The sequence below is a fragment of the Tachysurus fulvidraco genome, unplaced genomic scaffold, assembly GCF_022655615.1.
Source record: "Tachysurus fulvidraco isolate hzauxx_2018 unplaced genomic scaffold, HZAU_PFXX_2.0 HiC_scaffold_89_np12, whole genome shotgun sequence".
NCBI classification, from domain to species: domain Eukaryota; kingdom Metazoa; phylum Chordata; class Actinopteri; order Siluriformes; family Bagridae; genus Tachysurus; species Tachysurus fulvidraco.
The window spans coordinates 31,960-45,132 of record NW_025926883.1 but is presented as its reverse complement, the minus strand read 5'-3'; the positions used below and the strand labels follow the sequence as shown (position 1 = coordinate 45,132).

Genomic DNA, 13,173 nt, shown 5'->3' with positions numbered 1-13,173 from the left:
ATATGGTGGATACTTGACCTATGAGGCCTATGAGGTTCCTGTAAATAAATTTTCTACATTTTCATACATGTCTTGTAAAATTGCAAAGAGAAAATATATTTTTATATTACAAGTAAAAGCAAAGCAAAAACCTGCAATCAACTGCAAACAGGAAACAATTCATTAATAAATAATTTAAACAAATATGTGAAATATGTGAAATAAGAAAATCTTCCCAGTATTCATTAAATAAATAAAATATAGTTAGTTTGGGGAAATGTACAACTCCATATAAATCTCTTTAAACATATTAGTCTTATTACTGCACAATCAGTACATTTGTGTATGTTTTAATTTTCCACCCAATTGTGTTAACAGGTGAGTGGGAGAGGAGTTCTGTAGAGAGAGAGAGAGAGAGAGAGAGAGAGAGAGAGAGAGAGAGAGAGAGAGAGAGAGAGAGAGAGAGAGAGAGAGAGAGAGAGAGAGAGAGAGGTATAAAATCTGCTTGATAAACACAAACATCCTCAGACTGAGCTCGGACCAACAGTAAGGATGCATGTAGACCTGCTGTGGCTGACGGCTGCACTTCTATCTTTCCCGGTGCTTACACTATGTGATCCGCTGTGAGTATACACACACACACACACACACACACACACACGTGCAACAACTCTTATTGTGTCACACATTTATAGGTGTAATTTTCCCACTTTATAAATTAAAATAAAAATGAATATAGTTTTATTTTTCACACATGATTACATTATTCTCATGACAACATGTGTCTTTACTGGAGCTTAGACCAGGGGATGGTGAAATGGACATGTCTATTCTTTTCACACAATTATTGTAAAATTGAACACAACACAATAGACCACAATACAACACAACAGAACACAACACCAGAACACAATACAACACAGACATGTTAAGACACAAGGACATTGCGGGCGTCTATCAGCAAACAGAGGAGGGTGCTGGGGAGGAGAAGCCAAACGCAGGCCAGTGTCCAAAAAGAGAATTTATTTAAATGATCACACACACACACACACACACACACACACACACACACACACACACACACACACACACACACACACACACACACACACACACACACACACAAATGAACAGAAGATGTAGCCGGGCAAAGTCTTGGGCTGAACCTCCTACAGAACGCAGCAGCAGAGGTCTGACGCCACGGACGTCTCGAAACCAGAAGTTCGATTCACGAGAAATAAAGTAATCTACACAGGAAAAAAAGGAAGTAATCCAAGCATGGGCAAAAAATCATCCAAACATAATCCACACAAGAAAAGGGTAATCCTAAACGTCAATAACCGGAGCGCAAAAACCGGAAAAAACACCTGGCAGCAATAAATGCAAAAAAAAACCTCAGGTAAGAAATCCCGGGGAGAAAAGTAATCCGAGACTGGGAAATCCACACGGATACAAACAGCGAGGCACAGATAACACTCGGACCAGAAGATGGCAGGAGCGACTCACAAATCGCGCCGTAGTGACGAGAGATCATCTGGCAACAATCCAGCATGCACGGCGTGCTTAAATAGTGCTGCCGAGTATAAAAGTCATGCGACAGGGAATGACATCACAAGAGTGCGCTTACAGCGTCGTGACTCAATCAATCCCACATCCACGTTTCTGAGCGTCTCACAGCCCGTTAGCTTTCGTTATTTCTCCTAGAAAATCATTCCAGTCATAAATCACAAATTGCGCGTGTGTTGTGCACGTGTGAGTCGTGTAGACCGACGTGACAAAGAAGTGAGAAACAAAAAAATAGAAGTAGCACAGACGCGGTGTACAATTGTGAAATATTCCAGAATCATCTAAGGGCCGCATAAACTCAGTCACTCTTTCCCCTTATTATGGTGCCCCATCGATCCATATTATAGGCCTGCAACAGCTAGCAGATGTGGAGACATAAACTATTGATTACTCTTCATCACACACATGAACTAAAGCGATGTCCGCCCTCTTCTGTGTACGTGTGCGACTGTTGCTCTGCTTGATAGGTGAGAGAGAGAGAATAGACCCCTCCCTCCCAGAGAACATGGCCAATAGTGCTCTCTTTATTGGAATTTGAACATTTAAATTTGAAATCTGTATATGAAAGGAAGAACACTTTCATGTCAGATGTTTAATTAATGTTTAAAGTAATTTTTCTGAAACATGCACATAGATTGTCTTTTACCTTTACCTACTTTTGTTATATGTGGGACCCGAACATGGATTTTTTTTATTTCTGCTCATACTCTACAGTTAACAAATGTTATTTTACATTATTACAATAAATAAATAATTGAATAAACGTTTTCCTCTTTGTTATAACAGTAACGTGTTGGTGGCCCCGAACCTGCTGCGTGTGGGAACCCCTGAGAAAGTGTTTGTGGAAGCGCAGGATTATAATGGAGGTAACATCCCAGTGAAGATCAGTGTGAAGAACTACCCAAAGAAAACTTCAGAACTGACATCTCAATCAGTCGTCCTCACTGCTGATAAAAACTACCAGGCAATTGTAGACATAATGGTACACACACATACACACACACACACACACACAATTTATGCGCTCCACTATTTCATTTTTCATGACATCATTATTGTCTATAATTGTACAAAGCTTTAATGCAGGGGTGTCAAGCTCAAATTCACAGTGGGCCAAAATATAAAACTCAGATAAAGTCACGGGCCAAACTGAATATTTTTTTTATATATATATATATATATATATATATATATATATATATATATATATATATATATATATATATATATATAAGTGTTTTGCTTAAACACAGGATTTGGAACAACTCCTGAGTTCTTTCTTGAGTCAATAACTCCTGAGCTAAACGCTGTTACTACACAAAACGCGGTTGTAGCTGCCTCTCTACATTACTACGATAGAAAAGAGGTGTTATTTGTGTAGTAACAGCGTTTAGCTCAGGAGTTATTGACTCGGGAAACTCCAACCTGTGAATATGTGGCCAACTTCCTGCTCCTTCAGTTCTCTCCAGCGCTGGAAAGCTGATCCTATATTAACACGTCCTACTTCTTGTCCTTATCGTAAGTCTTTCTTCTCTTTCTTTCTTTGTTTTTATCCTCCATGTCGATGTTAAAACGCTTCCTGCTAATGTCACACATGCGCACCGAACACTCTCTCAAACCCCATATTGACAAGACAAACCCCTTTCTGTTCATTGGCTACACGTTTGTTTTGATTTTTGTTTTGATTTTTGTTTATTATCAGCCCGACTCTGTTTTCTGAACCATTTCTCAAAAATCGGAGACCTTTAACGACTGTCAACAGAGAATGAGGGGCGCTTGCTGTTTGTGACTTCGCGTCAATACAGTGGCAAGGTATTCTGGGATTTATAGTATAAGCGGAGCATGTGGCTAGCCAGCTGTAATGCACATTTCATATGATTTCGTGGGCCAAATATAATTACACAGAGTTTGACACCCCTGCTATAATGCATCATTTCCAGCATATAATTATTACAGGTCTATCAGTTACTATGTTGGCGATATTATTAGATGTTGTTTATGCGTTTTTGTGAAAATAATCAGGACAAAGGGACTGGCTGCTTCAACCAAACAGGATCTTTTCAAAATAGCATAATAAAAGTCAGCTTCTGATATTGCGAGTATATTGGATTTGAACTCTCACTCCATCCAGAGAATTATAGCAAAGCAGCGTGAAACCAGTACCATGCAGACCATAAAGCACCACAGCCTACCAAGGAAGACTAGCAATCGTTTTGAAAGGAGGATGCAAATCTCAATCTGTAACTTCAAAACAGCTTCCAAAGTTCTGTATGAGACGTGCAGTTGTCTGGGCGGTCTAATTTCATCTCGCACCGCAAGACAATGCCACAGGAGGCTGGATATAGAGGTGGCATAGCAGTAAGGAAATCATTTATTAGTTCTGTTAACCGCAAAATATGTCTTGTCTTTGCCAAAGAACAGGAAGTTCAACATGCTTGTGTTGGATGGTGTCTGGTATGATAATAGGACATCAGGGGTGAAACATGATGGTATGGGCATGCAGAACGAAGGCATTTCTTGCTGGCCGACATTTTGAAATACTCAAGTGACACATTTACAGTAACTGAACCAGCAGGGTCATTTAATGCATATTTACATTTACATTTCCAGTAATTGGCAGATGCTCTTATTAAGAGGGAGGTACAGTACACATCTCATTTGTTTAATACAACTGAGCACAACCCTTACCCCCCCGCCAAAACACACACACACATGCATTTCAGCCCTGCCATAAAATGACCTCATGTCAGTGATTCTCTCATTAATGCAGGTAAAAGTCTTGACCAGGCTGGAGATCAATCATTCTAATTACGAATAACAGACTGGAAGCTTTAAAAGGAATGCTTACAATTATACACTTATAAAATGCTTGTAATTATACTTCAGTATAAATACCTTAGTAACATTTGACAAAATTATATCTAAAAACAAGGAAGCAGCAGACTTTGTGAAAATTAATATTTGATTCATTCTCAAAACTGTTGGCCATGGCTATATGCTTCATTTTTTCATCTCTTTTGTCCAAACAACAACATTTGGGGTTTAAATAAAGACATAAATATATTTCATAAATGTGGTCAAACACACAGAGGGGATGTCAAGTAGCTTCTTAATTTGAACACTAAAATTAATTGCGTAATTTTCCTTTGGCTCAGATTCCTGACAATATGGGTTTCTTTAGTGAAGACCCACTGGAGAAGCAGTATGTGTATCTGCAGGCTGAGTTTCCTTCCAAAGTGCTCGAGAAAGTGGTCTTGGTATCGTTTCAGTCTGGATACATGTTCATTCAGACAGACAAGAGCATTTACACACCTGGAACAACAGGTAAAACAGTCTGGACTCATTGATGAAATACAAACTGGACTGTAATGTGGCCTAAAGCTATGATGAAGGATGCAGTCCAAATATTCATCCAGTACAAATACATTTAATGCATTTAACATTTCCAGCAAAACAGATAAAAAAGCAAATGAATCATTCTTGTCCCAGTTCTTTACAGAATCTTCTCACTGACTCCTGATCTGCAGCCTGTTGATAAGAGTGGAGGAATCTATGTGGAAATCATAGTAAGTGTTTAAACAGCTCAGCTGGGGTTTCACCTATTCCACAGTCTTTAACAGTTTCAATTTCACCACAAGCTAAAATGACTGTATATTCTGATTTTCTAATCTGCTAATTCACCCATTATGTATTTTTTAAAATATTGCAGAATATCACAAATTATTTTTTCCCTTTTCCCCCAAGAATCCTCAAGGAATCACAGTCAACAGTGAAACATTAAATCTTAAGGAAGGGACCAAATCATTTTCATACGTCATCCCTGGAATTGCCAAGTTAGTCCATTGAATTAATTACATTACAGATTTTTTGTTTTACATAGAGAAAAATATTAAAATATTTATCTGAAATGCTCTCTTTTTAACAGATCTGGAATATGGACTATAGCAACACGGTACAAAAACTCCCCAAAGATTAACTTCACTGCTGAATTTGAAGTTAAAGAATATGGTACAATTTATAATTAGACTATAAACATCCCTACTTCTGGTTTGTCTACATGTGTGTTTACATGTTGCTTTTCACTTTGCAGTGCTACCGAGCTTCGAGGTAACATTAAATCCATCAAAAACCTTTTTCTATGTGGATGATAAGGATCTTACCGTTGATATAACTGCCAAGTAAGTAGAACATGACAAAGACATTAAATTATAATAAATTAAAATAAGTTTGCAAGTGAAGTCACAGTGAGGGCCTAAAATAAATAATGAATACACCACTTAGTTACTGCTTTAGTAAAATACTGATACTGAGTGGTCTGATGAAGCAGAGTTAATGTTACAGTTAGCATAAAATAATCTGAGACAGAAAGATTTAATTCCTAATTGACATTTAGATTTTAACAAGATAAAAGTCCCTGTGATTGAGCTGTTACTGTAGACACACAAATATATTATAAAAATCCCAGAAATATAAACCTGTAAATTGCAACTGTACCACTGTCACAGTTATAGAAAATTAATCAACATTTGTTAATCTTGCTTGTGCAGTTTTTATTTATTGTTTCTTAGAAAGATTTTACTTACATTTTGTTGTGAATAATAATGTCATTATTAATATTTATATTTCTAACTGGGCTAACTCAATGCATGATCTAACTTTTTTGTGAATTATATAGTTACCTGTTTGGAAAAGATGTGAATGGTGTTGCATTTGTGGTGTTTGGCATTAAGAATGATGACAATAGAACCAGTCTGCCTGCCTCTTTAAAGAGAGTACAGGTCAGTTACACATCCTCTAATATAACATCTGTAAGGAAATAATCACTGATTCGTTCACTCACTTCTTAATGTCTTGTATTCACATTTAAATACAAAGTACACAGGTCCTAAACCTTGCAAATTATTTAGGTATTATTATTATTTTTTAAATAAAACAAAAAAATTGTGTGCGATTTCTGGCTCTGGTAGTTCCTCTGTCTCAGTTCCATCAATCCTGTTCATAATTGGTCTTAACATGTCTGTGGGACTGTGTTTAATCCAACTTTTGATTGATTTGGAACCTGCCGACAAGAATTTGCTTAGCACTGGTAGCGTAATTTAGACTTCTGTGACTGTTACATGGTCTGTTTTGGTTCTGTGAGCATCATATCTGGCATATAAAAACTATTACCTTGCAACATTTGTGTCCAACACAAAGTCTCTTCCATATATGAATATTTTTAATGAATTAATTACAAATAATGCAGCAACCTTTCATAGCTGTATTTGTCTGTTTGAAACACATTATCTGTTCATTCCCAATGATATATTTATATATGGTTCGTAGTTTTAAGTTCAAGCTTGTCATGTGCACAAACTTTCCAGGACGATTGTACATTACTAATACTACTTACATGTAGAATTTTATGTTACATATAGATCATTAATGGAGAGGGATGTGCTGAGCTCACTAAAGAGATGATCCTACGCTCCTTCCCTGATATTAATCAACTGGTCGGAAGCTTTTTGTACATTTCTGTCAGTGTTATAACTGAGAGTGGTAAGATCCCAGCAATTGTGTATGTATGTATGTATGTATGTATGTATGTATGTATGTATGTATGTATGTATGTATGTACACAGATCTTTTCAGCTGTCATTTATCATTAATAATATTTCAGGTAGTGAAATTGTTGAAGCACAGAAGGAGGGCATTCAAATTGTTACATCACCCTACACCATCCAGTTCAAGAGAACCCCAAAATTCTTCCATCCAGGAATGTCTTTCATTATCACAGTATGCATGCCTTTACACCTTATGCAAGCTCTTTACAATCTTACAACTGATAAATGATTTAAATATTTGCTGAAACACCAGATAAAGCTTAATCCAAGTTAGTCCCATTGAACTACACCGAATACAATGTATGTCTGATCTGGATTTGAAAGGTTTATGTGACCAATCCGGACCAGTCACCTGCTAAAAATGTGGACGTACTGATCCAGCCTGGTGAAGTTAAGGCTCAAACAAAGACTAATGGCATGGCGAAGGTCATTCTGAACACGCAGGAAGGAGATAAGCCACTACATATCACTGTGAGTCATGTAAAATAGGGTTTTATGGTGAATATGTAATGACTGCATATCAACTTGTGTTTATCTCAGAAAAATAATAGAACTGGAATTATCAGGAAACATAATATTTAAAAGTCCCAGGTTATAAAAAATAATCATAGGTCAAACTGGTAAACCATCTTTTCAGTTGCTATGTTTGTCAAAAGCATTAAAGCATTTTAGACTAAACTAAAATGCTTTTGCTTTTTGCTATGTAACCAGGCGAGAACCTCAGCCCCAGGTATACCAAATGAAAGACAAGCTGAAAACCAAATGACTGCCCAACCTTACGTCACCAAAGGAGGCTCTGGCAATTACCTACATTTAAGTGTAGATGCTGCAGAACTGAAAATCGGTGATCAATTGCACATCAATGTAAACTTCAAAACTGCTGTCTCCAATCAAGATGTAACTTATCTGGTTGGTATCTCTTACATATACATTTAAAGATCTTGGTGGTATTGTGAAGTAATTCTACTGGCTTGTGTATTACACTAATAATAATGCCAAGCCTGTGCCTAGCCCCAAAACCTAAATTGAACTTTGGTAACTAAAAAAATAACTGTGATTTTCTTTGTGTCAGGTCCTTAGTAAAGGACAGATTGTACAAGGACACAAGTTTAAAAGCATGGGAAACCAGGCAGTTATTTGGTCTCTACCGGTCACCAAGGACCTGCTTCCCTCATTTCGAGTGGTTGCATATTACCATGTAGGATCCTCAGAAATTGTGTCTGACTCCATCTGGGTCGATGTGAAGGATACATGCATGGGAACGGTAGGCAATCTGATTCCTTCTCAAAGTAAGTTAAAATATTATACTGAATATAATAACTTGTATTCCTGTAAGTCCAGGAGTACATCAGGATTGTAGGGAGTCACACACACGATATACATAGACTCTATGGCCAGAAGTATTCCGTTCACTGGAACTTTCACTGGCCAAAAGATGTTCCAGCAAGATATGTCCCTGTCCACAAAGCAAGCTCTATGAAGACCTGCTGTGTTAAAGTTGGAGTGGAACAAACAACCAACCAGTCCTGCACAAATCCTAGAGGATTCACACATGTAAATGCAGTCAAAGGTGGTTTCACTAACCACTGAAATAAAATGTGATATGTATCTTTTTTCTCTTTTTATTATTTATTTCTTTTTTAATTAAATTGAGTCTGTGCTGAATTGAATTTTTTTCTGTGGAAGTTTACTGATTGGAAAGTTATGAGTTCTTGTAAAAGACCTCTTGTCCTACACCTTGGTTGTCAAATGTGTTGTGCAGCAAGCTAAGATCTGTGCTGAGATAGTGGACATAGTCGACACTACTTGACATAGATCTCTTACCATGCACTACTGTCCAAATTTGTCTTGGACATGACTTCTGCCAAGACTGCTTTCTACAAGGAAAACCTTAAAGCTTCAATATTTATCCTCCCTGACTGCTGAAGAATTTGCCTCCTTTGATGAGAAGATTGAGAAAATCTGCCAGACCATCACTTCACTTCTCTTTTTTCTTTCTAAAATTTTGGAATGCACTGTTTTCAGACTGGAGAACACTCTCCATGATCAAAACCAGTCTGGCTTTAAGGCAGCACATTCCACAAAGATTGCCCTTTTGACTGTCACTGAGAAACTACACGCAGTTAGATTAGCTAAGCTGTCATCTGTGCTCATACTCTTTGACCTTTCTTCAGTGTTTGACACAGTCAATCAGAAGACTCTATTGTCCACCCTCAGGAGTCTTGGAGCAGCATAGGGATGGTTTGCTTCCTACCTGGAGGTCGCTTATATCAGGTAACAGAGTGGATCAACATCTGCTCTCCACTGGTGTCACACAAATCTTAGTGCATTATCATCTTCTTTTCTCCCTCTATACTCACTCTCTTGGAAAAGATGTACCCTTACCACTGCTACGGTATTTGAAGGACACTCAAATTATCCTCTCCTTCCCTCCATCAGACACCACAGCTTCTGCTAGGATCTGTATATCACAATGGATGATGGAACATCAGCTAAACTCAATGAAAGCAAAACTGAACTGCTAGTCATAGGTGATTCATTACTAGGTCAGGATATTTAGATATCCCTGGAAAACTCTCTGATCTTGCCTTTAACCACTACTCACACTTTGGGGTAACAATCTTGGGACAAAAGACTGCCTTTATCCTCACATATTGCCTATTTGACATGTTCATGTCAGTTTCTACTTTACAACGTTAGAAGGATTCAGCCATTTTTATCCACAAAGGCCCCTCAGGTGCTTGTTCAGTCTCTTGTCATTCCATGACTGACTACTGCAACTCTCTGTTTGCAGGTCTACCTCTAAACACAATCTGACCTCTGCAAATGATCCAAAACGAAGCTTGTTTTCAACTTGCCTAAATTTTCCCATACCGCCCAATTGCTGTGCTCCCTCCACTGTGCGCATCAGATTCAAAACACTGATGTTTGCCTAAAAAGCCAAAAATAGACCCTCTTAGCTCAAAGCTATTATTATTCCTCGTACAACATACTTTCTCAGATCGTCTAGCACTGCTTGACTGGTCACAAAATCTCTCAGGGTGGAGATAGAGATAGAGATAGAATAGATAGAGGTGGAATGAACCTCCCCTAGATGTCCGAACAGCGGAGACACTGACCATCTTCAAACAAAGGGGGAAGACACCTCTTCCTGAAATACTTAAATATGCACTTACTTATTTTTTCCATATATTTTTATTTCTTTTCAAAAAATCTCTACTTCCTCCCAACACGGTTTGGGACAACAGAAACTGACGGTTTCCTTAGTCTTTATTAGTAAATCAGAATTGATTTATTCATTGATGGACCTTTCAAAGCACGTTTGTATGTCACATTAAATAAGGTGGTCTGCCTTAAATGAGTTCAAATCTGAGGACTACCAACCGGCCACTGTTTAACCTTTAACTGCTCAGCTGTATGAATGAGATAAATGTAAGTTGTACTGCATAAGGGTTTCTGCCAAATGTAATGAACGTTAATATACTATTATATTTCCTTTAGTCTGCACATGATTAGCTTACAATAAGATATTACACTGTTTGCCTAGTCAGTTTCCAGCCAGTAGAAATCAGAATAGGTAGAGCACTGCAGCTTCTATTTGCCCAGTGGGTTAGGTAAGGAATTTGTCCATCACTGATGTATTTGTTTCTCCCATTTTTTATTTTTCAATGCAATGTAGCTGACACTGGATATCAAAAAGGGTAAAAAGAATACTTTTATGCCTGGTGATGAATTTAAACTCACTGTTACCGGGGATCCAAAAGCCAAGGTTGGTCTGGTAGCTGTGGATAAAGCAGTCTTTGTCCTCAACAAGAACAAACTCACACAGACTAAGGTCAGTAATATCTGGCAGCATTTTTTAATTCTATTATTAACCATGCATCTTTTGGATTTATGATTTAAGTTTTTCTCGGGAATCAGGTTAAGGCACAAAAATGTGTCCTGGCTAATCTAATATTAATAGAGAAAATTCATTGTACATATTTACATAACATGTACTATTTCCATCAACAGATCTGGGACATTATTGAGAAGCATGACACTGGCTGTACAGCAGGCAGTGGGAAAGACAGTATGGGGGTTTTCTATGATGCAGGTCTACTGTTTGAGTCTGATAAATTAGGTGGCACCAATGAAAGAACAGGTAAAAGTAGTTTAAAAAAATAATAATAACTAGATTTGTAAAGTTCGTTGCGACAAACTTTGGCTTTGACGAGGCAAGTATTCGCAAAGGCCGGTGTTTTTTTTGGAGGCGAGTGAACATAAGGGTCAGTTTTACTTTTGGAGGCAAGTGGACAGAAAGATAGGGTGCCAAAACCTTTTGAGACAAGTGGAGACGAGCATGTGACGTCATCCGATAACTCCATAGGAAGTTCCCCTCATTGAGCTGAGTGTTTTGATATGTCATGATGTGCTAATTTTTGATTTTCATGTGACATCACGTGACGTCATCAGAATACCCGTGACGCAGTTCCCCTCATTGTGCTGAGTGTTTTGATATATCACATGCCCATGTTGTGCAATTTTTTTTATTTTCAAGTGACATCACGTGACGTCATCAGAAAACCCGTGAGGAAGTTCCTCTCATTGTTCTGAGGGTTTTGATATGTCACATGTCAATGTTGTAAAAAGTTTTTTGATTTTGCATATTTGTGGGTGGGGCTGCCGCACAAACGAAAGGCCAGTTGGTACACCAATGTAAAACTTTGTTCAGAGTATCACCCTAAAGGAGCTGGCCGAGTTTGGTGTAGATAGTTCGAAAGCTTGCCGAGTTATAAACCTCCAAAGTTTATAATGGGAGTCTATGGGGGAAAAAGGCCACTTTGAGACCCGGTACCGGAAGTACCGGTACTCGGATCGCTTTGAAAAGTAATAGCAACAAACTTCAGACCAGGGTCTACAACATATCCGAATTTGGTGCATGTGGCTCGAAAGCCCTAGACCGCATTAAATTTTATAAATTTTTGTCTAAGCTGAAATAGGAAAACAGAATGTTGGCTTCTACAAAGCCAACATAATAACACTTCTACAACACTCCCAGTTAAGAGTATATTTATGCTACTTTAAGCTATGTTGCTTCTTAAAGAAACATCAACTCACCCTTCGTTACCAAGCCATGTTATCTTCTCTATAGTGTCTTTTCCCGTGTATTACCTTTTTTCCTGTTGCTTTTGCTTTGCCCTTTTGGGATGTTTGCTGAACAGACTGTTTCTTACGGTTTTGGATACTAGCAGCCTGTTTGTACTAACCCTGTTTTTGCCTAACATTTTGGATTTATTCTGCTCTGGATTTTTATTAAACTGTTTTATTCTGCACATGGATTCTACATCTCAATCATTATAGCTCAACTATGGTCACCCAACATTGACAAGTTAACAGGATCAGCTTTTTAACCTACAGGCCACTAACACCCGCTTGCTACAAGCTCTCGCTGTCCCCACCACACCATGAAAAAGGTGGTGTGCATGACGCTGCCAGAAAAAACTTACGGTGGCTCACAGACATGTAAGGGCTTCCTCCCACAATGTGGTGTTTTTCGAGCACTAGGCTGATGTCTACTGACAGGACATGGCCAAATGTGCTTGCTTTCTATAAGCCCAAAAAGTCTTGAACATAGACAGCATCCAGCCTCACACCATTTTAGTGCATCCTGGGTTATCAGCCATCACTGTTCCACTGGTAGGAAGAACTATCAAATATACCAATGGAGAGGTATGGGAAAGTGCTCATGTGCACCTTCAAAGGGCAGTACATAGTGCGACACTTGGTACACCCCATACCAAACAGGAAAAATGGTCTGGCTATCCACAAAGAACTTATGCCTCAAGCTCCCATGAAGAAAGTTAAAGCCTTTTCCAAATCATCAGACAGATCAACTCTGTTATCTACAGATTGGAGTTACCAGCAGACTACCATATTTCTCTATCCTACCATGTCTCCCTCCTAAAACCCGCAAACATATGTAGCCACACAGACAGCCACATTATGCCACCACTACCCATCACCCATACCCATCTTCTACATA

The 13,173-nt window shown here is 38.3% G+C and overlaps 1 protein-coding gene across 2 annotated transcripts in view; it reads left to right on the top strand.

The window, feature by feature from the left end:
• Positions 1–471: 471 nt before the first annotated feature.
• Positions 472–13,173, top strand: part of LOC125140403 (complement C3-like) — a 33,095-nt gene continuing 20,393 nt past the window's right edge. For both annotated transcript variants that reach the window (XM_047809714.1, XM_047809715.1), the window contains exons 1-15: positions 472–602; positions 2,332–2,527; positions 4,701–4,869; positions 5,035–5,111; positions 5,290–5,378; positions 5,471–5,553; positions 5,636–5,723; positions 6,221–6,323; positions 6,963–7,083; positions 7,205–7,320; positions 7,473–7,619; positions 7,860–8,057; positions 8,221–8,412; positions 10,828–10,983; positions 11,163–11,292. In XM_047809714.1, coding sequence (XP_047665670.1) covers positions 532–602; positions 2,332–2,527; positions 4,701–4,869; positions 5,035–5,111; positions 5,290–5,378; positions 5,471–5,553; positions 5,636–5,723; positions 6,221–6,323; positions 6,963–7,083; positions 7,205–7,320; positions 7,473–7,619; positions 7,860–8,057; positions 8,221–8,412; positions 10,828–10,983; positions 11,163–11,292 — 1,936 coding nt within the window. In that variant the 5' untranslated portion in view covers positions 472–531. The remainder of the gene's footprint in view (positions 603–2,331; positions 2,528–4,700; positions 4,870–5,034; positions 5,112–5,289; positions 5,379–5,470; positions 5,554–5,635; positions 5,724–6,220; positions 6,324–6,962; positions 7,084–7,204; positions 7,321–7,472; positions 7,620–7,859; positions 8,058–8,220; positions 8,413–10,827; positions 10,984–11,162; positions 11,293–13,173) is intronic.